At 43.0% G+C, this 25,117-nt stretch overlaps 1 protein-coding gene across 3 annotated transcripts in view; it reads left to right on the forward strand.

Moving 5' to 3' along the window:
- Nucleotides 1-1,208: 1,208 nt before the first annotated feature.
- The window catches only part of CMIP (c-Maf inducing protein), a 142,208-nt gene continuing 118,299 nt past the window's right edge, over nt 1,209-25,117 (forward strand). Inside the window, exons 1-2 of one of the 3 annotated variants that reach the window (XM_061372795.1) lie at nt 1,209-1,537; nt 1,723-2,077. In XM_061372795.1, coding sequence (XP_061228779.1) covers nt 1,781-2,077 — 297 coding nt within the window. In that variant the 5' untranslated portion in view covers nt 1,209-1,537; nt 1,723-1,780. Of the gene's footprint in view, nt 2,078-6,759; nt 6,918-25,117 lie in introns of those variants that run through there. The other 2 variants (XM_061372796.1, XM_061372797.1) reach the window with 2 other exon arrangements.

The raw sequence follows: 25,117 nt of genomic DNA on the forward strand, positions 1-25,117 counted from the left end.
CAATACCCCCACTATGATGAGTTCCACAGTTTAGCAGCAAGCGCATGTACTATATAAAGTGTACATAGTCCTAACCTCGTTGTTCAAATGAGGGAATTGGAAAGGGAATCCACGTTCTACAGCTACCTTTTAAATAGTTGAGAAATAGGCAAGGATAAACGATGCCATTCCTCTTTACACGGCACACACACTGCACACAGCTGAGCTGTTAAGCAGTTAGAGGTCTTAGTAAGGGAGTTCATCATTCTTTTTTGGGTAAACGCTTGTTCTAGCTCACGGACCATCGGAGGACACTCACCGCTGCAACTACCGAGGTGCCTCTCTCCTGTACCTGCTCTCCGATCCCTGCCCTTCCCTGGCTAGCGCTTCAGCGGAGCGCAGCGGCTCCCAGTCCCGCCGTGCATCCAAGGGAACACCTGCGGCAGCCGCTGATGAAGAGGCACCCGCTGCGAGCGGGGCTTCCCTCGCCTTTTGCCCAAGCCCCTACCCGCAGGAGCGCGTACCCCGAAACTCAACCTGTAGCGCACAGGCACCTCACGCTTTCCTATTCCTGCGGCAGAGACGACCACCCCCGGGGCTCAAGTCAGCGCGGGGGCCGAAACCAAGCGAGATTTACCTCACTAATCTCCCTCACCATCCCCGCCGCCTTTCCCTCACATCTTCCCCCGCTGCGCTGGGGGTTCCCTCACGGCAGAGTGGTAGCGGCGGAGCCTCCCCGCTCGGGGATGCGGAACGCGGCACGCGTGTACCCGCAAACCTCCCGCTCGCTGCTCTCAGCCGCGCCCCCCTGAGGAGAGGCAGAGAGGCGGGGAACGGGACGGGACAGAACGGAACGCAAAGGAACGAAAAGGAGCGGGACGCGCCCCCTCTGAGGGGCAGGGACTGGGGGGGAGGAGGGAGTGGGGGGGAGGAGGGAGGGGAGGGGAGGGGAAGGGGAGGGGCGCGAGGGACACGCGCGCGCCGCTTCCCGCGCACCTCGCGCGGCCACTGCCCTCGGCGGCTCCGCCGCCATTGACGTCAGGGAGGGCGGCACATGACCCCGCAGCAGCCAATCGGGTGAGCCCGGCGCGGCTCCGGCTGGAGGCTGTCGGCAGCGCTCGCTGCTCTCGCCGCCTCCTTCTCCTCCCGCGGCGGCGGCGGCGGCGGCGGCGGCGGCGCGCGTGGACACACACATTCTCCCCCCTTTCCCCCCCCCTCCCGCTCCCCCCCACCCCCCGCTCCTCCCGCACCCCTCCCGCACACCCGCACCCACGTACCCACGTATATGCAGACCGCGACCGCCGCCGCCGTTCAGTCCCGCGGACACAGCCTGCGGGGAAAGACGGACCGGTGGCCGGACTCTCCGCAGCCTCCGCTGGGAGCCACAGCCGCCGGCTTTTGTCCGCAGCTCTCGCCGGGAGCCGACCCTTTTTGCTCGGCCGGCGCCTGGCCGCGAGCATGGACGCGGCGCTCTGAAGGCGAAGGAGACCCGCCGGAGGGCGGATTGGGAAGTTCGAATAACGATTTTTATCGCTTCCCTTTCCCCCTGCCCTCTCCGGTGCGGTTCACTCCCTTCCCCCATCTTCCTTTAGCATTTTTTTCTTTTTTTCCGTCACAATTTTTTCCTTTTTTTTTTTTTTTTAACCCACACAGTGTGGTTTGAATTTCTTTTTTTTCTCTTTTTCTTTTTAATTTTTATTTTATCTTAATTTTACTTGGTTACACCCGTCTCTACCGCCATAGAGACCGGTGTCCCCAAACGGCTGCCACCGAGCGCCACCCGGACCCGAGGGGCTTTGCCATGGATCGCACTGGCTGCTCCAGCGGGGCCAGTGACCGCAGGCAGACCGAGGAGAGCAAGCCGCTGCTGGGCGAGATGTCCGCTCCCGAGGGGAATAAAATGGGTGCCGCGCCGTGCCGGAGAGCCCCGCTCCACTGCAACGGCATGAGGTACAAGCTGCTGCAGGAGGGGGACATCCAGGTGTGTGTCATCCGGCACCCCCGGACGTTTCTCAGCAAGATCCTCACCTCCAAGTTCCTGCGGCGGTGGGAACCGCACCACTTGACCCTGGCGGACAACAACGTCGCCTCGGCCACGGTAAGAGCCTGGACGGGCCCGGCTGGGGGCGGCCACAACGCGGCCCCGGCGGCTTCCCCGCCCTGCGGGGCATCCACGGGGACGGGGCCGCCTGTGCCGATGTGTGCGGCGGGGCCGCGCCGGGACCCCCGGGCTCTGTGTGTGTGTGTGTGTGTGTGTGTGTGTGTGTGTGTGAGGAGGGGGGGCTCCCGGAATGCCTGCGGGGGTTTGGTTCCCTCTTCGTAATGCTGCGGATGTTTAATCCTGCAGTTTCGGTGGGGGTTCCCGGGCAAGTCCAGTAACCTTCTTCTTAGCACTATTTCTATCAGTATCGCTCGGGCTTTCGCCCCCTCCCCCCCGTTTTTCTTCTAATTCCTCCCATCTCAACATAACACTGACACGAAATCGCTACACCTAGAAACACCAACCCAAAGCCGGCGGATCCCTGCTGGCATGTTGGCCAGTTCAGAGGTGAGAGATGCTTTTAATTCGAGAGCAAAGGCTCGCGGTTTGCACCGTCTGGATGGTTTAGGCCTCGTTTTGGGGCTCTGATTTGACAGTCGTATCATACCCTGCCCAGACACTGGTAATGTGATCGTAAAACATGGAGATTCCTTCAGGGTTTCTTCCTAGTGAAAAATGATGCTAGAGAAAAATGCAAGGTGGTGATATCACCAGTACAAAAGCTGTACAATAGAATGGAATACAGTCGTTAAGAATCTGATTCACGTTTACACATGCAACTTAAAATTTCATAGCCAGTGTTATTTGAACATTCACGTAGAATGTGATGTGATTACACCCGTATTATGTCTTAACAGTGATTAAAACAGCACACAAAACATGTTTTGCACTGATTTTTAATCATTCAGCACTAAGATGCTGTCGTTTCTTGATTTATATGTGAATGTCTCATTTTTCTCAATGGCTTCATTCTGGCCTTCCTATAGGACACTGGTGGTATGAGAGTGGATTGGCTTTTGTGTGGATTTCTGTCAATGGTGTGTTGAAATGGCTTTCATGCAGCTGGGGTTGTGTTCCGAGGGTGGATTTTTTTTTCACCCCTTGGCACACAGGGGCACGTATAAATGTCTCCCCTTCATCATGCTCTGGTGTGGAGTATTCAAAGCAGGTTTTTGGTGGGAGCCTCTTTAACCTTCAGGTAGGCCAGCTGCCTGTGCTAACAGGGCAATTCTGTGTGCCACAATGACATCCCTGCTTGCTGTTTCCACCGGGCTGTCGAGGATGTTTCCAAGGTAATGTTTCCTTTCTTTGACGGATCTATGGTGTAAGGGGAGAAGGAAAAACTTGGTCAAGTGTTGATAAAACCCCCAAAAGACATGAGCCCAGTGAGTTTCTTCGCTTCTTCATTGTATTAATATACCATCAGCACAGAGGAGAAGGTGAGTATCAGTGGAGGCATTTTCCAGGCAGTATGCATAGTCGATTATTTCTGAGCAGAAGGATGCCGGTAGAGAGAGGCATGATCATGCTTCAGATGTTAATCTCTGCGATGTGGCAACACGGGGCATGAAGTTGTGTTTGTACAGGAGACTCCAAACTCTAGCTGCTGGCAAACCTGTCACCAAAGAAACCATCTCTCAAAAAATGTATGAAGTCCTCTGGGGTTGTGATTTAATTAACATTGAGGTGTTCTCATTCCTTATTATTTCATGTCTATAAACAACAAGAAGATACTAAAACATTGTGCATACCATTGCAGGCTCCATTTTGTTCAGCAGTGCTCTTTGTGCTTGGTCTTGGCTCCTTATCATTTTGTTCCAGCGCTAACTCACCAAGTAAATACCATTGGTCACAGAAATATCTGTGCTTTATTATTTCAAATAGTGTCTTTGGTTTCCACAAAGTAATTAGGGCACTGGGATAAGGTCGTGTTCGCTTGTTGCCTGAATGCATGGGTATGTTTATCGGGTATCTTTCAGACATTGGTTCTGTGATGTCTTGATTTAACTTCTTTTGAGCTGAAAAGGTAGGGTTTAAGCAAAATCCATGGCAGTTTAACCCCCAGTCCCTGCAGAAGTGAGGTACAGAAACAATGCCAAAACTTCCTGAAACTGTAGGTAGGTATTTAAACACAACTGATTTGGTTTTCAGGAGCTGTGGAAAAATATCCATACCGTTCACTGAAAGCGAGCACTGGGAGCACTCAACAACTTTGATAACAGGGTCATTTTTACACACAGGGCTTTCCACAGGCAGGGTGCTTTATGAGCAGCTAGTAATTAATCTTCACATCATCCCTTTGCAAATCCTCTGGCATGACGAGTTTTACTGCATTCTACGTAACGTGAATAAAATTGAACAGGAAAATAACATCACTTTGTTTTGCATTTGAAAGCAAAAGTTGTAATGACAGCTAAATCCAGATCTGGCAAATTATGTCTGACTACAGTGGGTAAGTTATGTGTTGATTCTGTCCTTTTTGTTGTCACTTGAGACACGTATTTGAATTCAAGTCTACTCCCCACAAGCTCTTACTTGTCAATGCCTGAGCTGTAAAGTAGGAGTTTGCATTAGTTTGTGTACAGGTGGTTCATCTGCAGCTTTTTCCATGAGTAGACACTGTATGTGACCATATATGAGTCTGAATAATGAGACCTTACCTACTTTTTTTTTTTTTTGTGAGAGGTAATTACTCCTGTTTTTTAATTAGACAGTTACATGTTTTGTGCTGACAAGATAGCAGAAGCTCCACGCAACAATGTGATGGAACAAGTATTAGGACTCCTATTTTATCTGAATTTAGGGAGGAAGAAAATAATGTTCTCTACACTGAAATGTTACTGCAAACACCTGGTACAATTAAAGTTGGTCCATGTTAATAAAATAATCGGTACATGCACTGGAAAAGTGTTTGCTTGTGGAGTGGAGAGTTCCATAACTGTAGGTGTTAGGAGTTTTATCTATTCATGTGTTGTTTCCATTGTTTGCTTCACATTTCTCATTTGTGAAAGAATGGGTAAAATACAGTACAGATTCACAGTTACCATTTCACTGTTACAGTTTCACTCCCATCTTGCCCAGGCTTTCATTCTAGTTAAGATTTATTTGGTGAAAGTAAATACATATCTGTAACTCCATTTATCTATTTATTTAAAAATGTAAATTCTAAAGTCCCTGTAGGAAATTTTGATACTCAGAAACCTAGTTTGCCAAGACATCAGCTTGCCTGGGGATGAATCTGACTTTCTCCCCTATGGGACAGATAATGTTTATTTTATAAACACCTACCAAACTCAGATGAAGTTCTGTTACTAATTTTTGTTTTCCTAGCGAGATCTGTCCTTGCACAGCTTGAAGGGCAGCGATTGTAAAAACAAAGACAGAAATAAAATCCAATTTGGTATTCCTTGTGTGACTCTCTTTCTGTGTGTGTGAAGAATAACCCTGTGGCTATCTTCAGCAGCCATGTTAAAATTTAATTTTCAGTAGTTTAAAGGTAGCTGTCATAACTGAACTTCCATGCTCTTAATATCCTTCTGCCTTGTCCCTTTCATGTCTCTGCCCTGCTTTTTTGTTTCCTTCTTTTTCTTGCACCACTTGGGAGAAGATGTTTCAGACAATGAGTTTTAGAGTACTGGCTTGTGAGAAAGACTTGTGATACATATGTATGCACAGCAGACAGGGGAAGAATAAACAAGCGATTCGTTTTCCCTGGCTAGGGTTGACCTCTCTAATTCCCATCTGGGAAGATAAGACATAATTGAAGCCATGAAGTTACTCATTAATACCCCTCAAGGAGGTGGAAACTTCGGCTTTCATGCCCTTTTCATGTTTCTTGGCTTTGCCTTGGCAGGTAAGTTGAGTTTAAGGTAATGTTATATTCAGAGCTGGTGACAGTCCTGAAAAGATGCATCTTTTACACTTTTTTTCTGTACAAAAGTGGCATGTGAGGACAGGAGTTTGTTGACAGGATAGCTAATCAGAAGTATATTTGAAACAAAGTAAGTGGATTAGGAACTGCATTTATATTTTCTTCTACAGACAGGAACATAACCAATTAATATTAAATGAGGCAGGGCAGGATGATCTGTCTCAAGTAGAAGTGGAATAGAAAATTGTCTTCTAAGTGTTATTTGAAATTCAACAATTGCTACTGCATGTGTTTCAGCATGCTATTGCATGTCTTTTCCTTCCTACTTTTGGTAAAGATAGAGCAAAAACTTCTATCAAGCCGAACTCATTGTTTACTTTAGCACAGGTTCCCATTAGTTAGAAAAACATACTTTTTAAAATTAAATTTCCCTTCAAAAACAATTAGTTCAAGTGGGAAGTATTATGCACAACTCAGAAGTTTCAAAACAATCTTAAAAGATTCTTTTGTTTTAAAGCTTTCCTTGAAAAGAAATACTGTAGCATTAGCCAGATCCTAAATAGAATTATTATGAATTAGGTATAATAATAAAAAGTAAACTGAACTGTCTTTTTGGTAAACCAGGTGCTGTCCTTGAGCCCTGTGTTATTGATGGGGCTCTACAAATATAACTAGCTTGATAGACCTGCCATCATGGCATGTATAAATAAGTATGAACACATACATAACAAAACAATATTTTTTTAATCTGAATTTGTCTGAATGATAAATTACTATTTAAATTTAATATTTCTCATTCTTTACTGTTGCAGATGACTGCTTTCATTTGACAAGAAGTTTTTGGTGTACATGATTTGCCTGTTCCTGTTTCTATCTATCAGGTATTTTCTTCAGGCACATCAGGGAACACACTGGATCTTGTAATTGGCATATAACCATGATAATTTAGAATTCTCTGCAAATTGAGACCAAATTGCTCTGTGTTATCTATGCCGGTGAAATTGAGATTCTGTTTCAGAAGTAAAGGTAGGCATGTGCCTGCAGTAATGAAACCCAAACTTTCCTGAAGATCTGGTGATTTAATGGAACGTTACTGTGTTGTGACAGACTTATTTTATTGCTGTATTACTTAGTAGCTCTGCATAAGAAAACCTAAAATGGTATTTCTTTAAAGTTGTTTAATGCCTATCAAACATACCTTTGAAAATATAGTTCCTACAGTGGTTAAAAGGGATATTTATAAGTCTGTAGTGTTAAGGTATGTGTTTATATATCGCAGAGCTTATATAAAATATGAAAACAGAAGCTGTATTCATTGATAGAGTGAGAACTCTCAAGGCTATTAGTGTTAACACCCAGGCAGTAAATTTTACATGCAAAAAGTATACTCAGAAATACTTTTGCCTCATTTTTTGTTTTGGCTGGGGAGTAAAGATGTGGTGATAGCCACAGCATGGTGGTAATAGCCCCCCTGAGGAAGCTTCTAAATTACCTCTGGTCCTCAGCGGAGACCTGATCCTGTATCAAAGCAGGGACTGGAGAATCTCAGCATCCCTCCTGGGGCTGGGCCTTTGTGGAACTGTGAGATCATCTTTCTTTTCTGTAGTAGAACATTCTAACTGGTGATGCTGGATCATCAGATCATTGAAGTCAGGGTGTGGTCCTTCTAGGAAAGGAAGTACTGCCCTGAGAAGCTGTGGCTGCCCCATCATTGGAAGTGTTCAAGGTCTGGTTAGACAGGACTTTGAGCAACCTTATCTAGTGAAAGATGTCCCTGCCCAGGTCAGGGGGGTTGGATGAGACTATCCTTAAAGATCCCTTCCAACACAACCCTTTCTATGATTCTGTAAACCACAAAAAGGATCTTCAGTTTTTCAGAGTTGAAAGGCTGTGTTGAGAGTCCCATTTGCTTTGACAAACCTCAACTGCAAGTTGAGGTTTATGTTGTTAGTGAAAGTTGGAGAACAGGTTGAAGCCTTAGTCCCACCAAAATCACTGCCAGAACAGTGTATGCTGAAGGACATTTCAGAGGACAATGGTGGTAGGTTTAGCACATAGAGAGGAGTGATTTTTTTTTTAGCTATTTATTGCTTATAATTGCTTTATATGTTTGAAGCTCCTAAATAACAGTGAGTTTTAACATACAATAAAAAGGGTACGTTCATTTTCTTCTGTGTTAGAAAGCATGTTTGGATTACTAGGTGCTTACTTATCTCCCTGTATAGGATTTATGAAAGAAGAGACTTACCTCAAATATTTCAGAGTCTTTACAAGTAATTAGATTGTGGGTTGCATGGGTAGGTTGTGGCTTGTTTACTAGTGTTTTGAACAGTGCTAGTTGTATCGGTTTGTTCTGTGTCTGCATGTGTTTATAGGTATGTAGTGCTTCATTCCATAAACAACTGTGTACTTGAAGATGATTAATACTTTAGCATGTATAATCCATATACCGTGCTTGTGCAGGTATGTGCACTCAGTAACTTCATTGCACAGTCTGATGATGAAGTGTCATGGCAGTAATGCTGTCCTGGCCTGTGCTGTTCATTTCTTTATCTGTGCCATACTGTGTCAATATGTCTTTTCTATGTGCTTAACAGTTTCCAGGGTCACATTGGGAAAATCTGTGTGAACTGGTTGGGAAACACTATCTCTGTTTGAACCTTTTGCAGACTTTTTGTCTTTTAACTGGATCAAGGAACTGATTTGTTTCACTGTATAGTCCGCCAGACTGTTGAGGAAGAGGAGAAAGGGAAACATGGTAGGCTGGAATTGCTGCCAAAAACAATGTATTATTAAATCATTGCGTAAAATTTTCCTGTTTTGCACAATATTTAAGAATGCAGGGGCAATACCAGGAAAGGGAAAAGACAATTGAAAAGCATACATTATAGCCAAACACGTCAACTGTGAGTGAAGTTTCAACTCTTGTGGTTGTGGAGAGAAAACATGGAGGAGTCAGAAACAGATGCTAAATTAAAAGGCCTTCACTACATAGGCTTAAAAATCAGGATAATTTAACAATACATTTTAGGTTTTGGTGGAAGCGGGTCTCGTTTCGGGGTTTGTGGACATCTGATGTTACTGGCATTTCCATTAATTAAAGTTATTTCTTGACTTCGCCACTTAGGCTGTCCGATGTCTTAACGGGACAGGACCGATAGGGTGGGAAATACAAAAGCAGATTAACACGCCAGTCCACAGACTGTAGTGTCCAGGGAATGAGTTCATGGTGCAGGCTGTTTCCTTTTGCTTTCATCTTGGATTTCAGTATGTTTTAAAATAATTTTAAGTATTTTTCTTTTTTTTGTGTGTGTGTTTTTGAGAATCTTAGGAAAAAAGGCACATTTTTCCTCTGGATTTGAACATGTCTGCTAGATGTGTGCCATTACTAATTGAACTGAAGAAGCCCATCAAGTTGTAACAAATAAAATCTGAACTGGAAGTACACTTGGTCACGTACATTCTTGGTCTCGCTCTGTTGAAATCAGTAGGGTAATATGAGGAGAGGGATTACCATTCATTGCCTGTAACGTGAATGGCAGGATGTGCTGTTCAGAGAGCCAGAAAGGTTCAGGGAAAGATCACTGTGCAGCTTTCAGGTTGGCTGCTGGCTGCGGGGGATGGCTGGCTCTGCTGCCAGGCTTCTGCAGAATAGAGCCCTGCTTTTTTCCTTTGATTGGCTGTTTCATGAGCAAGAGGCTTAGAAACGTCACTGTTAGACAGAACTGGTGTAGAAGCTGTTGGTATTTTACCCCTTTTTATGTCAATATTCAGACAGGTGCTGTCCTGATGGAAAGTGAGTTTGTGACTTTACTTTCCTCTGTGGGGAATATGGAGACTGAAGACAGAAACTAATGAGGACTGCTAACCACAGTCTGACAAGCCTGGCATGGACAGCAGTGAACCTCATAAAGGCATGACAGACCATGGGACCAAGTGCTTTCTCTGTGCATTCATGCACTGCAAAGCTGGGGAAGATACATGGTTTGCTGCAGTGTATTAATGCTTAATTATACAGTAGAGTTGTGGTGGGTCAGCAAATGTACTTACCGACGTCATCCCCATAGCTGAAAAGTGAAGGTACTGTGGGAGGCGTGTGAGCCCATGTCAGTGATGCAGGGGAATGTGATTTGGCTTGGTCTGGGGTCACACTGCACTGGGGTGCATGCCTTTCTCATGCAGGATTCCCAGAAAGGTCCTGCCAGCCACTGCTGCTGCCTTATGGGACATGTGCCAGCTCCCCCCTGCCTGTCTTCCCCAGGCAATAGAAGTTTATGAAGAAAAAAATGCTGCTTGCTGCAAGTTGACCTCCTCCCCCCCCATTTTGGTCTTGGAATTTGCTGAAATCCTGCTGTGGAATGTGGTCCTGGCTGAGGTTTGCATGGGGGTGTATCCTCTATAGGGGATACCCCCAATTTCTTGCTGCGTCTGCTGTCATCTTGCCTGATATTTCCAGCTATAACCATTTTCACTTTGTAGGCAGTGGCAGAATCTGAGGTTGAGAGTGGAATGAGCTTTTTATGGCCCTTGAAGTGTGTCTCTCCGTTGTCTGCTCAGAATTACCACTTGTTTCAGGGGTGAGAGCTCTTGTGCTTTTCAAAGTATGTTGCAGTTTCTCTAAAGCTCTTGTTCCTGTGACTGAGACTACATGATTTTCTCATCGGAAGGAAAATTTAGAAGGAGAAATTGCTTTCACTCTCATTGAGAAGAGTAATAACCAGGGCTTTAAAAAGGATGAAATAAAAATGAATATCCAATGCTTCTAAAATTTCAGACCTTTAATTCCATGATACTAATGGAGATGTCAGGAGTTTGGAACTGTCACTAAAGGGCTTTTGCTTCTTGGATTTCCAGTGCTTAGAGAAGTGCTGAATAAAATAAAGTCTTTTTCTCCTTTTGAAGAAAAAACCCTAAACCTGAAACCCTAAAAGCACACAGAAATGGATTTATGTTTGTAGGATTTTGATTACAAAGATGCACATGTGGCACAATAAACATTGCCTGAAGAAAGCTGAGATTAAGCTAAATCAGAGGTGGGTTGTTTTTTTTTTTTTTTGGGAATACATTCATTGTATTCAGAAATATAATTATTTCATGTTTATTTTTTGCATAATGTTTTCCTTAGGCCTCAAGAGAAACTGTTTGAAAGGGATAATCATAAAATCTGTTTTCTCTTAGAAGCTGTACATATTTTTGATGTGTACATTTGTCTGTGCAGATTTTATGGATGAGGTTTCTGGTGGTGTTAACCCAAAAGTAAGGCAGGAATTCTGTAAACCAGAAAGTTACCTCATTCTTTATTTGTGTACGGACAATTAACATCTAACTGAGCTAAATCAGGTAATTGCATGTGCAGGTAGACAGTTTGGGTAATTTTGAGAAGAAAACTCTTTTCTCACTAAACCTCCTGAAGATGCCAATGGTGTGTTCACAAAGTACGGCTCAGACAGTACAGAGCAGGTATTTCTCAGTGGTAAAACTGTGATATTGTAATTTTTCACATGGCAGTGGCCATTTCCTGCCAGTCTTTGTCTCTTTTGGCTATTTGAATATAAACTTTAGCGATCAGCTGGTGTCAGTTGCCCCGTCTGGTTCCTGGTGTACTGGGGTTCTGTTGTACCAGGGAGTTTTTTGTTTGCTGCTATAATACAGTCATTGCGTATTGTGAGCAGGCCATGATTTTACTCTCTCTGAGCAAGCAGCTAACATAAGACTGGGTGACTTTGTTATCCATTTTCAGGGATAGGCATTTTTAATAGTAGAGTAAAAACTGCTTTAAAAAACCAAGTTTATGAAACTTGTCAAGTGGAATCCAACTTTTAAATCAAATACTGAGGGTGTGTATGTTTTTTCCATAAATATGAATGTCTGACCTTCTGTGTACGAAATAAAGAAAAAAAATATCTTTGGCCTTTACAGTAATCAGAAAAAATGTTTTCTGGATCACAGTATGATGACTTAATTCTATAAGTCACTGGGTTTCAGTTTCACTATACTTCAGCTATCTCAGAGTGCTTTACTGTCAGTGTTTTTATACACGGGGAAAACAAAGAGACAGATGTAGACCAGACTTTTCAGACATGTCTGCTACTACTTTGGTTCATGGTTAGTTTGCAGTTGATGTGTGCATCTATGGTTCACTGTTGGAGTTGACCCATAGGTTGGACATCAAGAACCACTAGCATGTTATGCCTTGCTCTAATGTTCACAATAAATCACTGGTAGGGGTTGGAGCAGAAATTTAGTTCCTTTGCTTTGGCTGGCAGGCTGCATCTTCCCTCCTGAGTTTGATGGCTATTTGTTTTCTTAATGGCTGTAAACCTCCTTTAAAAATCAGTGGAAGTGTGGGAGAGTGACTGACAGCAGAATGTAGCCCAGGGTGTTGTGTTCTTTTTGCTACCCTTCCATCTTCCTGCAAAGAAAATACCTGTCGTGGAGCCAGGTGCCAATCACTTCAAGTCTCTTGCTTTCTGAGGCGTGCATGCTTTGTATGTTCGCTTAATAGTCACTTCTGACAGCCTACCACTTAGCTTTTGATTTAGAGGCTGTTAGATTGAATTCAGCAGTAAAGAGTAAGTCAGGGAAACCTTGACTGCACTGAAATTTTCAGTATGAGAATGATGTTTCAAAATTACTATACAAGCAGGGTGTTGAGATTTGGTTTTGAGAAGATCGGTAATTCTCTTTCCCTTCTCATACCTTGGATTTACCATACAAACTTCTTGATGTTGAGCTCTTAAATATAGGAATCGTTTGAGAAGAATAGGGTTGCAGAGGCATACCAAAACACCAGGTTTCTATTTGCTACAGTGTAAGCTGTAAAAAAAGTAGGAAACTGAAAGTAAAAAGATGTGGGCTCTTAAATAGTGGATCTCTGAGCCATCAGTGTTAGCTAATGCAACTCTGCAGACTTTTTCTGGTATCTGCAGTTATTCTAGTTGGGGATCTCAGTGTTAAGTTGCTCCTGTCAGCTTGAAAGGTAGTTGCACAACAAGAGGTTTCTTTGCCCATTGGGTATCAGAGATTGACGGAGAGTTGTGAGTGTGAGCCTGCCTTGAATGCTCTGGCTCCGTGATGCTGTGACTATAGTTATAGTGTTCTGTCATCTCAACAGTTTGCTTAGTATTTTGGCACTGAGAAAAAGTGGGAGGAGGGGACCAAAACTGTGAAAGGCCCAGTGATTCTTTGAAGAACAGCATTTACTTCTGCAGCAGAGGAGATTTCCATCTACTTGGATGGACTGTGTTGAACAGGATCCGTCTGTGTCCTTGTTTTACCACTCAGTTGTGATATGCCCATAGTTTAAGTACCTGTTGATTCCTTGTGGAAGATGAATCGTGTTCAATGAAGGGTTCCTTATCCAACAGTAACATACAACAGAGAGAGGTTTATTTAAATGTCTGGAGAAAGAGGAAACAATATCAGGTTACAGATGTTCAGTCATAGTTTGAAGAAGACAAAAATCTGTGCAACTGCTGTAAACTTCTGCCTATATTATATAGCTTATAGTGGCATGATTGTAGTATTGGCAAAAGAGCTTCAGCTTATTCTTTCAGTGCAGTTATTCTTTCAGTGCAGCAATTCTGATACTACTTCATGCATTCCTTACAAAAGGAATAGCAGCTCCAGCTGTGTCATAAGGGCTCAAAGTAGTATTCCTGATCGTTTTTGTTATGAAACACAGCCAGTTTTTTTTTCCTGGCATATGGAGGTGAGGAACATTGATGAAATAGATTACACAAGTTATTAGTCATTACTTTCAGTATTTCTTTCAACTCATTTTTTTTTTAATTTTATTTTGGTTCTGCTAATAATTTTATAGGTTTTGTGTTATTTTTTTTTTTAACTAAAAAGTATCTTGACATCCAGAGGCACAGAACAGGCTCTTCCTCTTCTCCCAGAGGAGCAAGCAGCTTGAGTGGATTCCTGGCACTGACAATCCCACCTGCTTTGCAACCAAATAATGTGGACATTGAAGAAAACGTAGAATGTGCTGGCACAAAACTTGGTGCTGAAGGTGAAAGGATGGACACAGTTAACATGTCTCGTCTGACTGAAAACACGTTCTCTAAGGTTAGGTAATCCATCTTTTCTGGTTGCTGTGAATGAAACAGGAAATAAAGCTGGAAGAGCTTGAAATTAAATGAAATGTGCAGGATCAGACATGCACTTTGGTATTAAATATTGACATACCCCTTCTAGGTAACCGTTTTGCCTTTGGAGCCCAGCATTTGCCCCAAGACTGTAACATCTTCTTGCTGTGCTGTTTGTGGTGAAAAAATTATTGGCATTGAGAAATACTGCTAATGACTTCTCTCCTAACACTAACCTACACTTCTTTTGGTGTTGTGTCAATGCTTCCTTTGAAATTAATCCTCTCTTGATTTATTTTAAGTTATTTCAAATGTCCCCAGTGACTTGGGTTGACTAATGTACTTTAAATCTGGTGAAATCAAATCTGTCGTGGGAATTGACTGTGTATAAAGCTGTTTCTTCATGGAGATAGATGAGGTGGGAAAGCACTGAGTCCTCCTTGGTGCTTGCCCAAATACAGAATCAGTCCTCTGTTGCTTTAAACCTGTGCTGAGCCAGGATTGAGGCAGCACCAACTGCATGCACTATGTATATATTGTGCAGGCTGTGAGCACTTGCGGTACTACAGCATGGGCTGAGTGGACTCGAGGAGGGAAGGGGAAGAAAAGAGGTGATGATACTAAAAAACTTAAACAAAGCAGCCTCAACTCACAGAGCGGATCTGTGTGTTCCAGCTGAAAGGGGAAGTCTCTGACTTAGTGACCACAGCGTGCTTGTGACTGGAGCTTTTTGACTCATCTTGAAGGGATGTAGTGCGCAGTGCAGCCTCTTCATATGAGGTGAAGGTGGCCTTCTGGGGCAGCCCACAGTGTGTGAGGCTTGTGCCATTGTATCTTCCCTTTGAATGCAGTTTAAAAATCATGGAAATACTTAAATATGGTAGTATTAAAAAATATTACGATATTTAAAAACGCATGGAAATACTTGGCATTGTTTTACAATTAGGATTATGTGTTTCCTAATACCTCTTTGTGTATCATACCCTCTTTAACTGAGGTGAAGGTGCAGTGCTCCGTTACATTATCTAGCCTTAATGTCAAGGGTTTGGGAAGTTGGCTGTCTTTATTTGTCAGATTTTCTTAGCAGAAATAAAGAGGAAACCCCCCCTACCCTGTGCATCTTCTTGTCTATGTAGTCTGAACCTGGAGATCTTTAGGGAGCTGCTGTCTTGAGACTTTTGTGCTGTGCTCTGATTTCATGTTACCCATTTTATTTTCTCTTGCATTTGCTAGAAAAGCCTGTACAAACAATGCTCTGCTGTTTCCAAACACTGTGAAGTTTTTCCCCTTTGCTTCCTGTTTTTGTAGCGTGCTCGTGAAAAGACCTTGTCGTCTTTGCACTGGTGTTAGTGTTAATGTAAGTACATTCACCACGAGCTTGTGTGTTCCAGCATGTAGGGACCCAACTGTATTATCAGCAAGCCTTATTACTCTTTATTTATGGTAAGACTAGATTAAAAGACTTTTGTGCATGTAAAAGTGAAAGCACAGGCAGTGTTAAATTATGTAGTCATGAGCTTGTTATTTCCCCTGCCCTCAAGTATGCAAGCCAGTTAGTAACCTAGTGATCTATACATGAGGCTTTAATTGGATATATGCCCAGAGTGAGGATTAATATGGAAAAGCTATAAAGGCACGGGTTCACAAACTTTATTTGACCACATGAGGACCCGTCTGCATGATCCCATGTGGAATGTGTGAGAGATTCTCAAAACAAAGAAATACCTTCATGTGTTTGGGCAGATCTGCATGTAAAGCACAGGATACAGCAGTGATGTCTGTGCTAAGGTCAATAGACTCGATTAAAGAGGACTTCCTCAGCCTAGTTTTCACTTCATGTTCTTTGTAATGCTTTAGGTGGGGCAGAGGTGCGTCTGAGGCCTCTGCAATTTACCCAGTTTCTCAAGTTTTAGTTCTGAAATTGTTAAAAGTTTTCTTTTTACAATTGGATATAATCTTGGCTGCCTTTGGAGGTAAGGAGGGGGGTGAAGCTCCCTGTAGTGAAATGAAAACAAGCAGATGTCTTGACTGCAGCTGGCTGGAGATCAATCATTTCATATAAACTTGCCTGGAGAGCATGATCTTATTCTTCTATAAACCTATACTCCAGAGGGAAGGGAGAATCCCCATTAGTCAATGACATCTTCCTGGCCTAAAATTCCAGTGTTTCTAGTTTGCAGATCACATGAAACACATACAGACTACTAGCTGTATTCAGCAAAGGCTTTCTCAAGCTTTAAAACACTTCTAACACAGATTCTGTGTCTTTTCTGGGAAGTTTTTTCTAAATGAAAATTACAGTATCCAGAAATGTGTAAAACCAGCCACTGTCAAACTCCTGTATCCCCTAAACCAGTTTGGTAGTGATAAAATATCTTTTAAATTGGCATTATTTAATTTAAATGCAATTTATTTTTTTAAATAAAAAGTTATTTAAAGTAAATAATATGTTTTAAATCTTCTAAATATTGCTGTAGTTTAGTGGCTTAGGAGAGCAGGCTTAGCAGACCTTCTTGACCCTTCGTATGATGGAGGGCAGTAAGGCTTACCTCCTATCTCAAAACTCTCTTCTTCCCCCTTCCACTTCCCATGACTTACTAGAAAGGGCTGACACGTTCAGAAATGAGAGTGGTGCCCCTGGGTCTCACTGTGGAATGGTACTGAGCTTGGCCATGTATTTGGGTCCCAGAGTGACCTACTCATGTTGGCTTCAGCCATTGCTGTCCTATTTCCTCCTGCAACTTAGGTCCTGTGCCAAGATAGCTTTGCAGTTGATTTGTGATATAGCTCAGCATTGGAGATGCGTGGCTTGCAAGCCTCCTGCTCCCTTGGTACTGTTTATAAACTTGTACAGTTGTTCCCTGAAGATGGTGGGATGGAATGTTGTCTCCTGTAGCATAAGTTCTAGTCAGCATGAAGAGTGGAGAGCTGACGGTAATTATGCTTTCAATAGTTGCAGAAAATAAGTTAACCCTAATTAAAGTTTTGTGCGAGTAGTTTCAGCATTTGATTCCAGCCAGACTAACAAAGACAGAGGACTCTGTCTCTGCCTGCAGCAAGAACATGGGAATTGAAGTGACTCATTCTCAGGGACATGGCAGTGGGAATGAGGCAGTGCTGTGGTTGCAGATAATTCCCTGGAAGTCTCCGTTGTGCAGAATGCATTAATTGAGGAGATTCATGAGCTGCTTCATGTCACATCACTTCATTTCCTCATCAGGGAACTGGAAGTCTCATCCGTATAGGGAGAAAACAGGAACTCTGTGGTTGTGAGTAAATCTTAGTAGTTGTAAAAAGAGGTTGTGTATGTTGCCCAGCGTATTGCCCATATTGAAGTTCTTGCCATGTAGCTTGAATTTTTTTTTGCCACACTATCTGCTTTGGGGACAGAGACAGCAGCGTGAAGATGTGCATTTCTGAGTGCACAGAAGTGAGCAGTGGAGATGAGGGAACTGTTTGCTGCTGGTTTCTTCTGTGAAATACAGCAGAAGGACGGATGCTTCCTGTTTGTAACTGGTCACCATCTGCGATGATTGCATTGATCTCAGAAGTGGTGTATCTTTATACTGGGGAGAGAGGACGTGCCATAGGATACTGCTGGAGAGAGCTGGAAACAACGTGATACTGTGTGGTCTTTGCCTGTTCCAGAGTGGATGGGAGTATACATATCTCAGGGGAGCATACTCCTCCTGCAGATAGTAACGTATTCCTAGTAGACAGATCTGATGCATTGTGTGGGCAGCAGAAAATAAACAGTGCAGCCCACCATTTGCAGATTTAAACTGGAGAAGGGAATGTGCTGCACTTATGGAAATCAGTCTTACCATGTGCAATATCTCAGTTTTCGGAATCAGAAGTACCTTAATTCTCTTCTTCACTGGAGTGCCTGTATTTCCAACTGTCTTGTCCATTGCAAGTCCAGATGAGAGCTAGTATGGAATCAGTCCCATGGCATTTGCTATAGTTTATCACGTGGCCTCTTAAGACACTTCAGCCTGAGTTTTTCTCCCTGTGTTAGTTTTATGATGTGGGAGACATTGCGCAGAAAAATACAGTTTAACAGTGTAATAGCTACTGCTTAAAAATATGGGATGCACTTTTTTTTTTTCATTTGACTAGAAATTGGTCAAAATCAAAACGTGGCTGCCCCATCCCTGGCACTGTTCAAGGCCAGGTTGTACAGGGCTTGGAGCAGCCTGGTCTAGTGGAAGGTGTCCCTGGCCGGGTTGGAGATGGATGAGCTTTAATCCCTTCCAACCCAAACCATTCTGTGGTTCTGTGAAGATTTCTGCCATTGATTGAATTTGTAAGTATAAAGCACTTCTGAAGATCATTGTATCTTACAGCTTTTGATCTGATCCTTGAGCAAGGAGAGCTGGAGCGAAAGGAGATGCTCTTTCTTGTGGCTTTATGTACCACTGCTATCCTCAATTATGAGAGAATCAATGAGACCTTAGGGCTGGACTTTGATGCCTTTTGTCTTTCTAGCATCTGATTCCACCAGGAGGTTGTAGTGGTTTCTGTTGCATGAGTCAAGCTCACATCTACCGCGAACAGTAATGTGCTACCTACACTCTTTGTGGCAAGCTGGTTAAGTAATAAGAAGTACCTTTTAGATCCACTAATAACAGAGTTTTCCTTCATCTATGCCTTTGGGAACATTTCAGTACTTTGCCTGGCGGTGTATCACTGCTCTGAATCGTGTGTAGAAAAATGTCTGAAGCAAATTAAACAAAATGACTTGTGAGTAAAAGATCAAGTCAAAACACTGTCGAGATGAAAATCATTGACTTGATGGGTGCAGTCTATATGTAACTGGAAAACCTTTAATGATAGCAGGAGAAAATTTGGCCATAACAGACAAAGTTGCACTTGAGGTTTCTGTGACTTAAAAAAATAATCTCTTTATTCCTGTGGTTTATTATTCCTTTGGTCACATGGCATTGAGCTATTACGAGTATGAAGGAGTCTTAGTGGAAGATCCATTAGGCTGCCTGCTCAGCAGAGTCTGGCTTGAGACTAAATATCAAAAAATTAAGATGGGAGTGAAAAAAAAAATTACTCTTCTGGCACTGTATTTGTGGCTTGGCTTGTCTAGATCCTGCGAGTCCATTCCATTGTTTTTAGTCATACCATTTTTCTCTCTTGTTGGGAATCAATAAGAGTGATTTGGCATCTGTACCATAGTACTAAAAACAATCTTAACTACTTACAATTAATGAATCGTGTAAGCTGGCAGTCACTGATCTGAGGGGATGGAATAACAAACATAAGGACAATGTGAATTCTGCATTGACTGGCAACATATGTCAGAGAAAGAGTTGCTTTATTTTTCTGGTGCTAAATTGCTTTAGTGTGTGAACTCTTAAATAAGCAGTGCTTTAAGAAAATGTACAAGCTGCTTGAGCTGAAGCCTATATCTTGGCTGAAATATGGCATAATTTTATGTCATTATGTGTATAGTGGCATGAGATCCATGTGAAGAGAAGGAAGAAGATACTGTCATGTTTTCCCTGTTCTATCTGTGTGGTTTTACTAGGTGGAAAAAGAAACCATTGTACTGGTTATATTGTGCCTGTTGCTTCCTCCCTACCTTTTATTTCTTTTTTAAATTAGGATGTCATAGTGTAAAAATAAGAACCCAGATTGAGATCCAGCAAGGGAAGATGGTTTTCAAATGGTGAAACTTGTTTTTGAGTTTTGTTGATTTTAATTGAGAGAAAATTACAATTTTGCTTTTTCTTGTTGAGTTAATCCACAGCAAGATCTTTAAACAAAACAAGCTACTGGGACTTAATCATAGGAAAGGACCTTAAGATCATATAGTTCCAGCCCTCTTCCTAGGGGCAGGAATGCCTCACACTAGGTCATGTCACCCAAGGCTCTTTCCAGCCTGGCCTTGAACACCGCTAGGGATGGAGCATTCACAACTTCTTTGGGCAGCCTGTTCCTGGACCTCACCACCCTCACAGTAAAGAACTTCCTCCTTATTTTTAAAGAGAGGATTTTTTGGGGAACGCTTTATTGATTCAGTCTTCTGTGGTCCCTGTTGGACTGTGTCCTTAGGTTGTATATGCATGTCTAATTCAGTCAAACTAGGTAGGACAGTGCACCCTTTGATTCTTCTAGTTTTTGAATCCAAATCTTACAAAATCCCTGTTCCCCAGTGAAAAGAGAGCCAGTTCAGAGAGAGCTGATGTTCTGGGCAGTATATCCAAGATAACTATACATGCTAGAGGAAGAGAAAGCAGCCTCGGGAACAATAGAGAGGCGCTAAAAAGCTGTTTAAATTTTGCCAAGCTGCTAATTTCTTTTTGGTTGTCATAGAAATGTGCCAGTCCGTGTCTCTCACAGATGAGCTCAGTAGTGAATGGCTGTGCAGGATGAGTCTCTTTTCAATGAAGATGTTTATACTTGAGGAGCACAGATGGACTTAAACCACAAGTCAGAATCTAAACACTCCTGAGCTCCTGGGGGAGTGGACTAATAGGAAATGTAGTCTGGGGTTTGTAGCTCCAGCCTGCATCTGTGCTTCTTGGTTTGGCTTTCTGAGTTCTTATGGGAAAGTAGAAGAGGAATACTGTCTGCAGTAAAGAGGGTTGGTTTGTTGCTGGGCTTTGATTTGATTTGATTGATAACTCCATTGGGTTGATTTGGCCGAGTTCCATTGGTTTGGAAGAACTTTACTTTCTAGATGTCTCTGCAGGAGCATCATGGCTGAAGTTAGTTGGCTACAGAGGTGTCACTCAAAAGGTGCAGTCTTTAGAATCATAGAATTATAGAATAGTTCAGGTTGGAAAGGACCCTAAGATCATCAGGTTCCAACACCCCTGCCATGGGCAGGGACACCTCGCTCTAAACCGTATCACCCAAGGCCTCGTCCAGCCTGGCCTTGAACACTGCCAGGGATGGAGCATTCACAACCTCCCTGGGCAACCCATTCCAGTGCCTCACCACCCTCACAGGAAAGAACTTCCTCCTTATATTCAATCTAAACTTCCCCTGTTTAAGTTTGAACCCATTACCCCTTGTCCTGTCACTACAGTCCCTAATGAAGAGTCTATCCCCAGCATCCCTATAGGCCCCCTTCAGATACTGGAAGGCTGCTCTGAGGTCTCCACGCAGCCTTCTCTTCTCCAGGCTGAACAGCCCCAACTTTCTCAGCTGATCTTCATACAGGAGGTGCTCCAGTCCCCTGATCATCCTCGTGGCCTCCTCTGGACTTGTTCCAACAGATCCATGTCCTTTTTATGTTGAGGACACCAGAACTGCACACAATATTCCAGGTGAGGTCTCATGAGAGCAGAATAAAGGGGCAGGATCACCTCCTTCGACCTGCTGGTCACACTCCTTTTGATGCAGCCCAGGATACGGTTGGCTTTCTGGGCTGCGAGCGCACACTGAAGCCGGCTCATGTTCATTTTCTCATCGACCAACACCACCAAGACCTTCTCTGCAGGGCTGCTCTGAATCTCTTCTCTGCCCAGCCTATAGCTGTGCCTGGGATTGCTCCAACCCAGGTGTAGGACCTTACACTTGGCATGGTTAAACTTCATGAGGTTGGCATCAGCCCACCTCACAAGCGTGTCAAGGTCCCTCTGGATGGCATTCCTTCCCTCCAGCGTATCAACCGAACCACACAGCTTGGTGTCATCGGCAAACTTGCTGAGGGTGCACTCAATCCCCCCTGTCCCATGTCAGCGACGAAGATGTTAAACAAGACCGGTCCCAACACTGATCCCTGAGGGACACCACTCGTTACTGGTCTCCAGCTGGACACTGAGCCATTGACCACAACTCTTTGTGTGTGGCCATCCAGCCAGTTCTTTATCCACCGAGTGGTCCATTCATCAAATTGATGTCTCTCCAATTTAGAGACAAGGATGTCGTGTGGGACAGTGTCGAACGCTTTACACAAATCCAGGTAGATGACATCAACTGCTCTACCCCTGTCCATCAGTTCTGTAGCCCCATCATAGAAGGCCACCAAACTGGTCAGGCAGGATTTCCCCTTAGTGAAGCCATGCTGGCTGTCACCAAGCACCTTGTTGATTTTCATGTGCCTTAGCATGCCTTCCAGGAGAATCTGCTCCAAGATTTTGCCACACACAGAGGTGAGACTGACTGGTCTGTAATTGCCCGGGTCATCCATTTTCCCCTTCTTGAAAATGGGGGTTATATTTCCCTTTTTCCAGTCTTCGGGAGCTTCACCTGACTGCCATGATTTTTCAAATATGATGGCCAGCGGCTTAGCAACTTCATTTGCCAGCTCCTTCAGGACCCATGGATGGATTTCATCAGGAAAATCTGATGTCGCAGGTAATCTTTTTTGTCAGTTCTGTATGGCTGTTGCTTTTTGCCTTATGAAATAATTTTAGATTTAGATAAATATTTTGAACGAGAGCTGACAGTCTTGCCTCCTGCGCAGCAGGCAGAACACTGTGGTACAGGCTTGGTAGAAGTTCACAGTTAAATTTTGATGGTGCAAGTGACTGCAGGTTGTAGAAGCAGCATCAGACCTATGAGATACCAAAGAATTTGCAGATGGCACAACTAATAATCTTCAATGAGGTGTGTCGTTGAGCACTGGACAAATGTGGTGCGGTCAACAAACACCATACTGTGTTGGACGGGGCAGTGTTCAGTGCAGGCAAAAATGTCCTGTGCAGGATTTAGTGTCTGGATTGTTTGCTTAGGAGCATGATTCTGTGAATTCTTTTCCACTTCCAAGAAGCCAATTAATTATTTTCATCTACATTTGGCACTGTCAGAATGTCTCAGAGCAGCTTAGGTGTAAAATGACAATAGCTGCAGTATCTCCAGGGTTTTTAGGTATCCGAGTGATTTGTTTATCTGGCTGTCTTGCCTTCCCTTGGTTTTCTATTCCTGGAGCTGGACTGCCGGAAATGTTGCATGTTGCTGAATGCAGAATAGTCCTTGCTGTGCCAAAGCATGTACTTGGAAGAATGGGATACTGTGTCCTATTAATTAATATAAATAATAAAAAATATGGAATAAATGAAATATGGGCTGAGTTTTTTTATCGTTTATTTTAAGAAAGCATTCCCAACAATCGGAAGGGTGGAAAGTAGCTTATTTTAAAATTAAATGTACTTTTATCAGGGGCTTTCACTGTTGCTGAACACCTTAAAGACTTTCCGCTCAAACCTGTTTGAATATATTTGAGCCTTGTCTTTGGTCAAAGTGTTGAATTTGACTGCTCAGACTCTTCTCTTAATACTCTGTTTTTTCTTTTTATTCACTTTAAAGTGTCCTGCTTGAACTTGTATTGGAAGACAGCTTGGGCTAGAATTACATTGCCTTTTATTAAAAAAACTCTTATTTTAAGGTACTATGAATTCTTTATATCCAACAGGCTTTGGGAAATGTAGTTTTTGTGCAGAGAAATTCATCCTATGCTGGCTTGACCCATGTTTTATGGAATCTTAAAAGGTCCCAGCACTGTTGCAAACCTTGCACAGTCAACTGATCTCATCCTTGGAGGGGGACGAGGTACTCATTCGCTACAGTTAGTGGAGGTGCAGTCTCTTACAGATGAGAATGCTGCTACACGTGTGTTGTGTCTTGTGCATCTCAACACTTCTCTGGCAGTAGTTGTCAGGCAGCAGATAGGAAAGCTGCAGGTGAGGAAAGTTGAATGAGAACAAAACGTTTGTTTTACCTGGGCTAAAATGCCAAAGTTAAGGTGTCTGTTTTCCTGCTTCTCATCAAGGGATAGTCAGTGTGCTCCTATAAGCTCCAGAAGCTCCTGTGTTCCTCCAGCTCTACCACTGACCCATAGCCCATAGCAAAGTCCTTGGGAGCCTTGCCTGCTTTCCCACTGGAGAGGTGGTGTTAAAAGGCTTGCTTACTGTATGTATTTATTCTAAGGGTTAATCAATCAGACTTCATCAAGTGGAATTTCTGAGGAATTGATTTATAAAACTGCTCAATTTTGTGCTAGACTTCTCTGAATAATTAATCTTGTATTTATTCTAGTTTTGTAATAAATATCAAAAGCTTGTAGTAACTTTTTCTGTTCCCAAATCCATCTTTAATTAATTTTTCTAAGGGCCTTTACGGAACGGGAGTGCACAAATCCCATTGTACTCCCATTGTGTTTAAGAAGCTGTAGTGATCAGCATGACTGCTGCCAGATGTGTGAAATCCTAGAATGGTTTGGGTTGGAGGGAACCTTAAAGATCATTTAGTTCCAACCTTCCTGCCATGGGCGATGACAATTAAAATGGAATTAAGATGGAAACAGTTAAATGGTAATTTTTAAATTTTTTTTTTTCCTAGTTATATCCTAGAACCCAGACCACAGTATTTTAGACATAAAGAAGAGTTTTATGTAATTCCACTCTTTTCAGTACTCGCTGGATAGGTTAAAATGGTGTGTCAGAGCAGGAATCCTGAATGATCAGAGGTGTTGATAGGACACGTTTGCTGTCCTACTTGTGTGGGAAGTTTGCACTGATGTAATAATACTGAAGATGATGCTTCAGGAGCATTTATTCAGTGCTATTGGAAATTACCACTTTCTCTGTAGGACTGTTCACTTTTCATCTGCCATCATAAAATAGTCTTTTTAATTGGCTTAGGTTGCCCTTCTTGGGGGAGAGGAAGCTTTGTTGGTTGGGTTTTGGGTTTTGATTTTTTTTTTTTTTTTTTTTTTTTAGTTTTAATTTGAAACACAGTTTTAACATTTGGATTGTTCAAAACAAAAACAAGAGAAGTCCCAACATGAGCAGAGAATATTTTTTTAAAGGGCTTTGTGGCTCTAAGTTCCTAACACAGTCCAGATGTCTCCTATCTCTGCTCTTTCTGTAGCATTTTCTGGCTCAGTGTCATTGGATTTTGAACTGGGTCCAAGCTGTGTGCCAAGTCCTGAAATAAAGTAAATCAGTGAGTTGTTCTTGGACGTTTCTCCTTAATCCAAACCAACCCAAATCAAACTTTAGCTCTGACCTCAGGACTGCACATTCAGATATTTTCCTTTGCCTCCTCAGTTTCAAAGTAGCAAAAGCAGGAGATTACCACTTTGCAGTTTTTAAACAGAGGCTTGTGCGACATCCATGCAGCTGAAGCAACTGCATTACTTGGGACCCAATGCCTGGTAAAACACCAGTG

This window comes from Neopsephotus bourkii, unplaced genomic scaffold (assembly GCF_033783945.1).
Source record: "Neopsephotus bourkii isolate Nb327-2 ecotype Australia unplaced genomic scaffold, CSIRO-AGI_Nbou_v1 NB_1616, whole genome shotgun sequence".
Lineage (NCBI taxonomy): Eukaryota > Metazoa > Chordata > Aves > Psittaciformes > Psittacidae > Neopsephotus > Neopsephotus bourkii.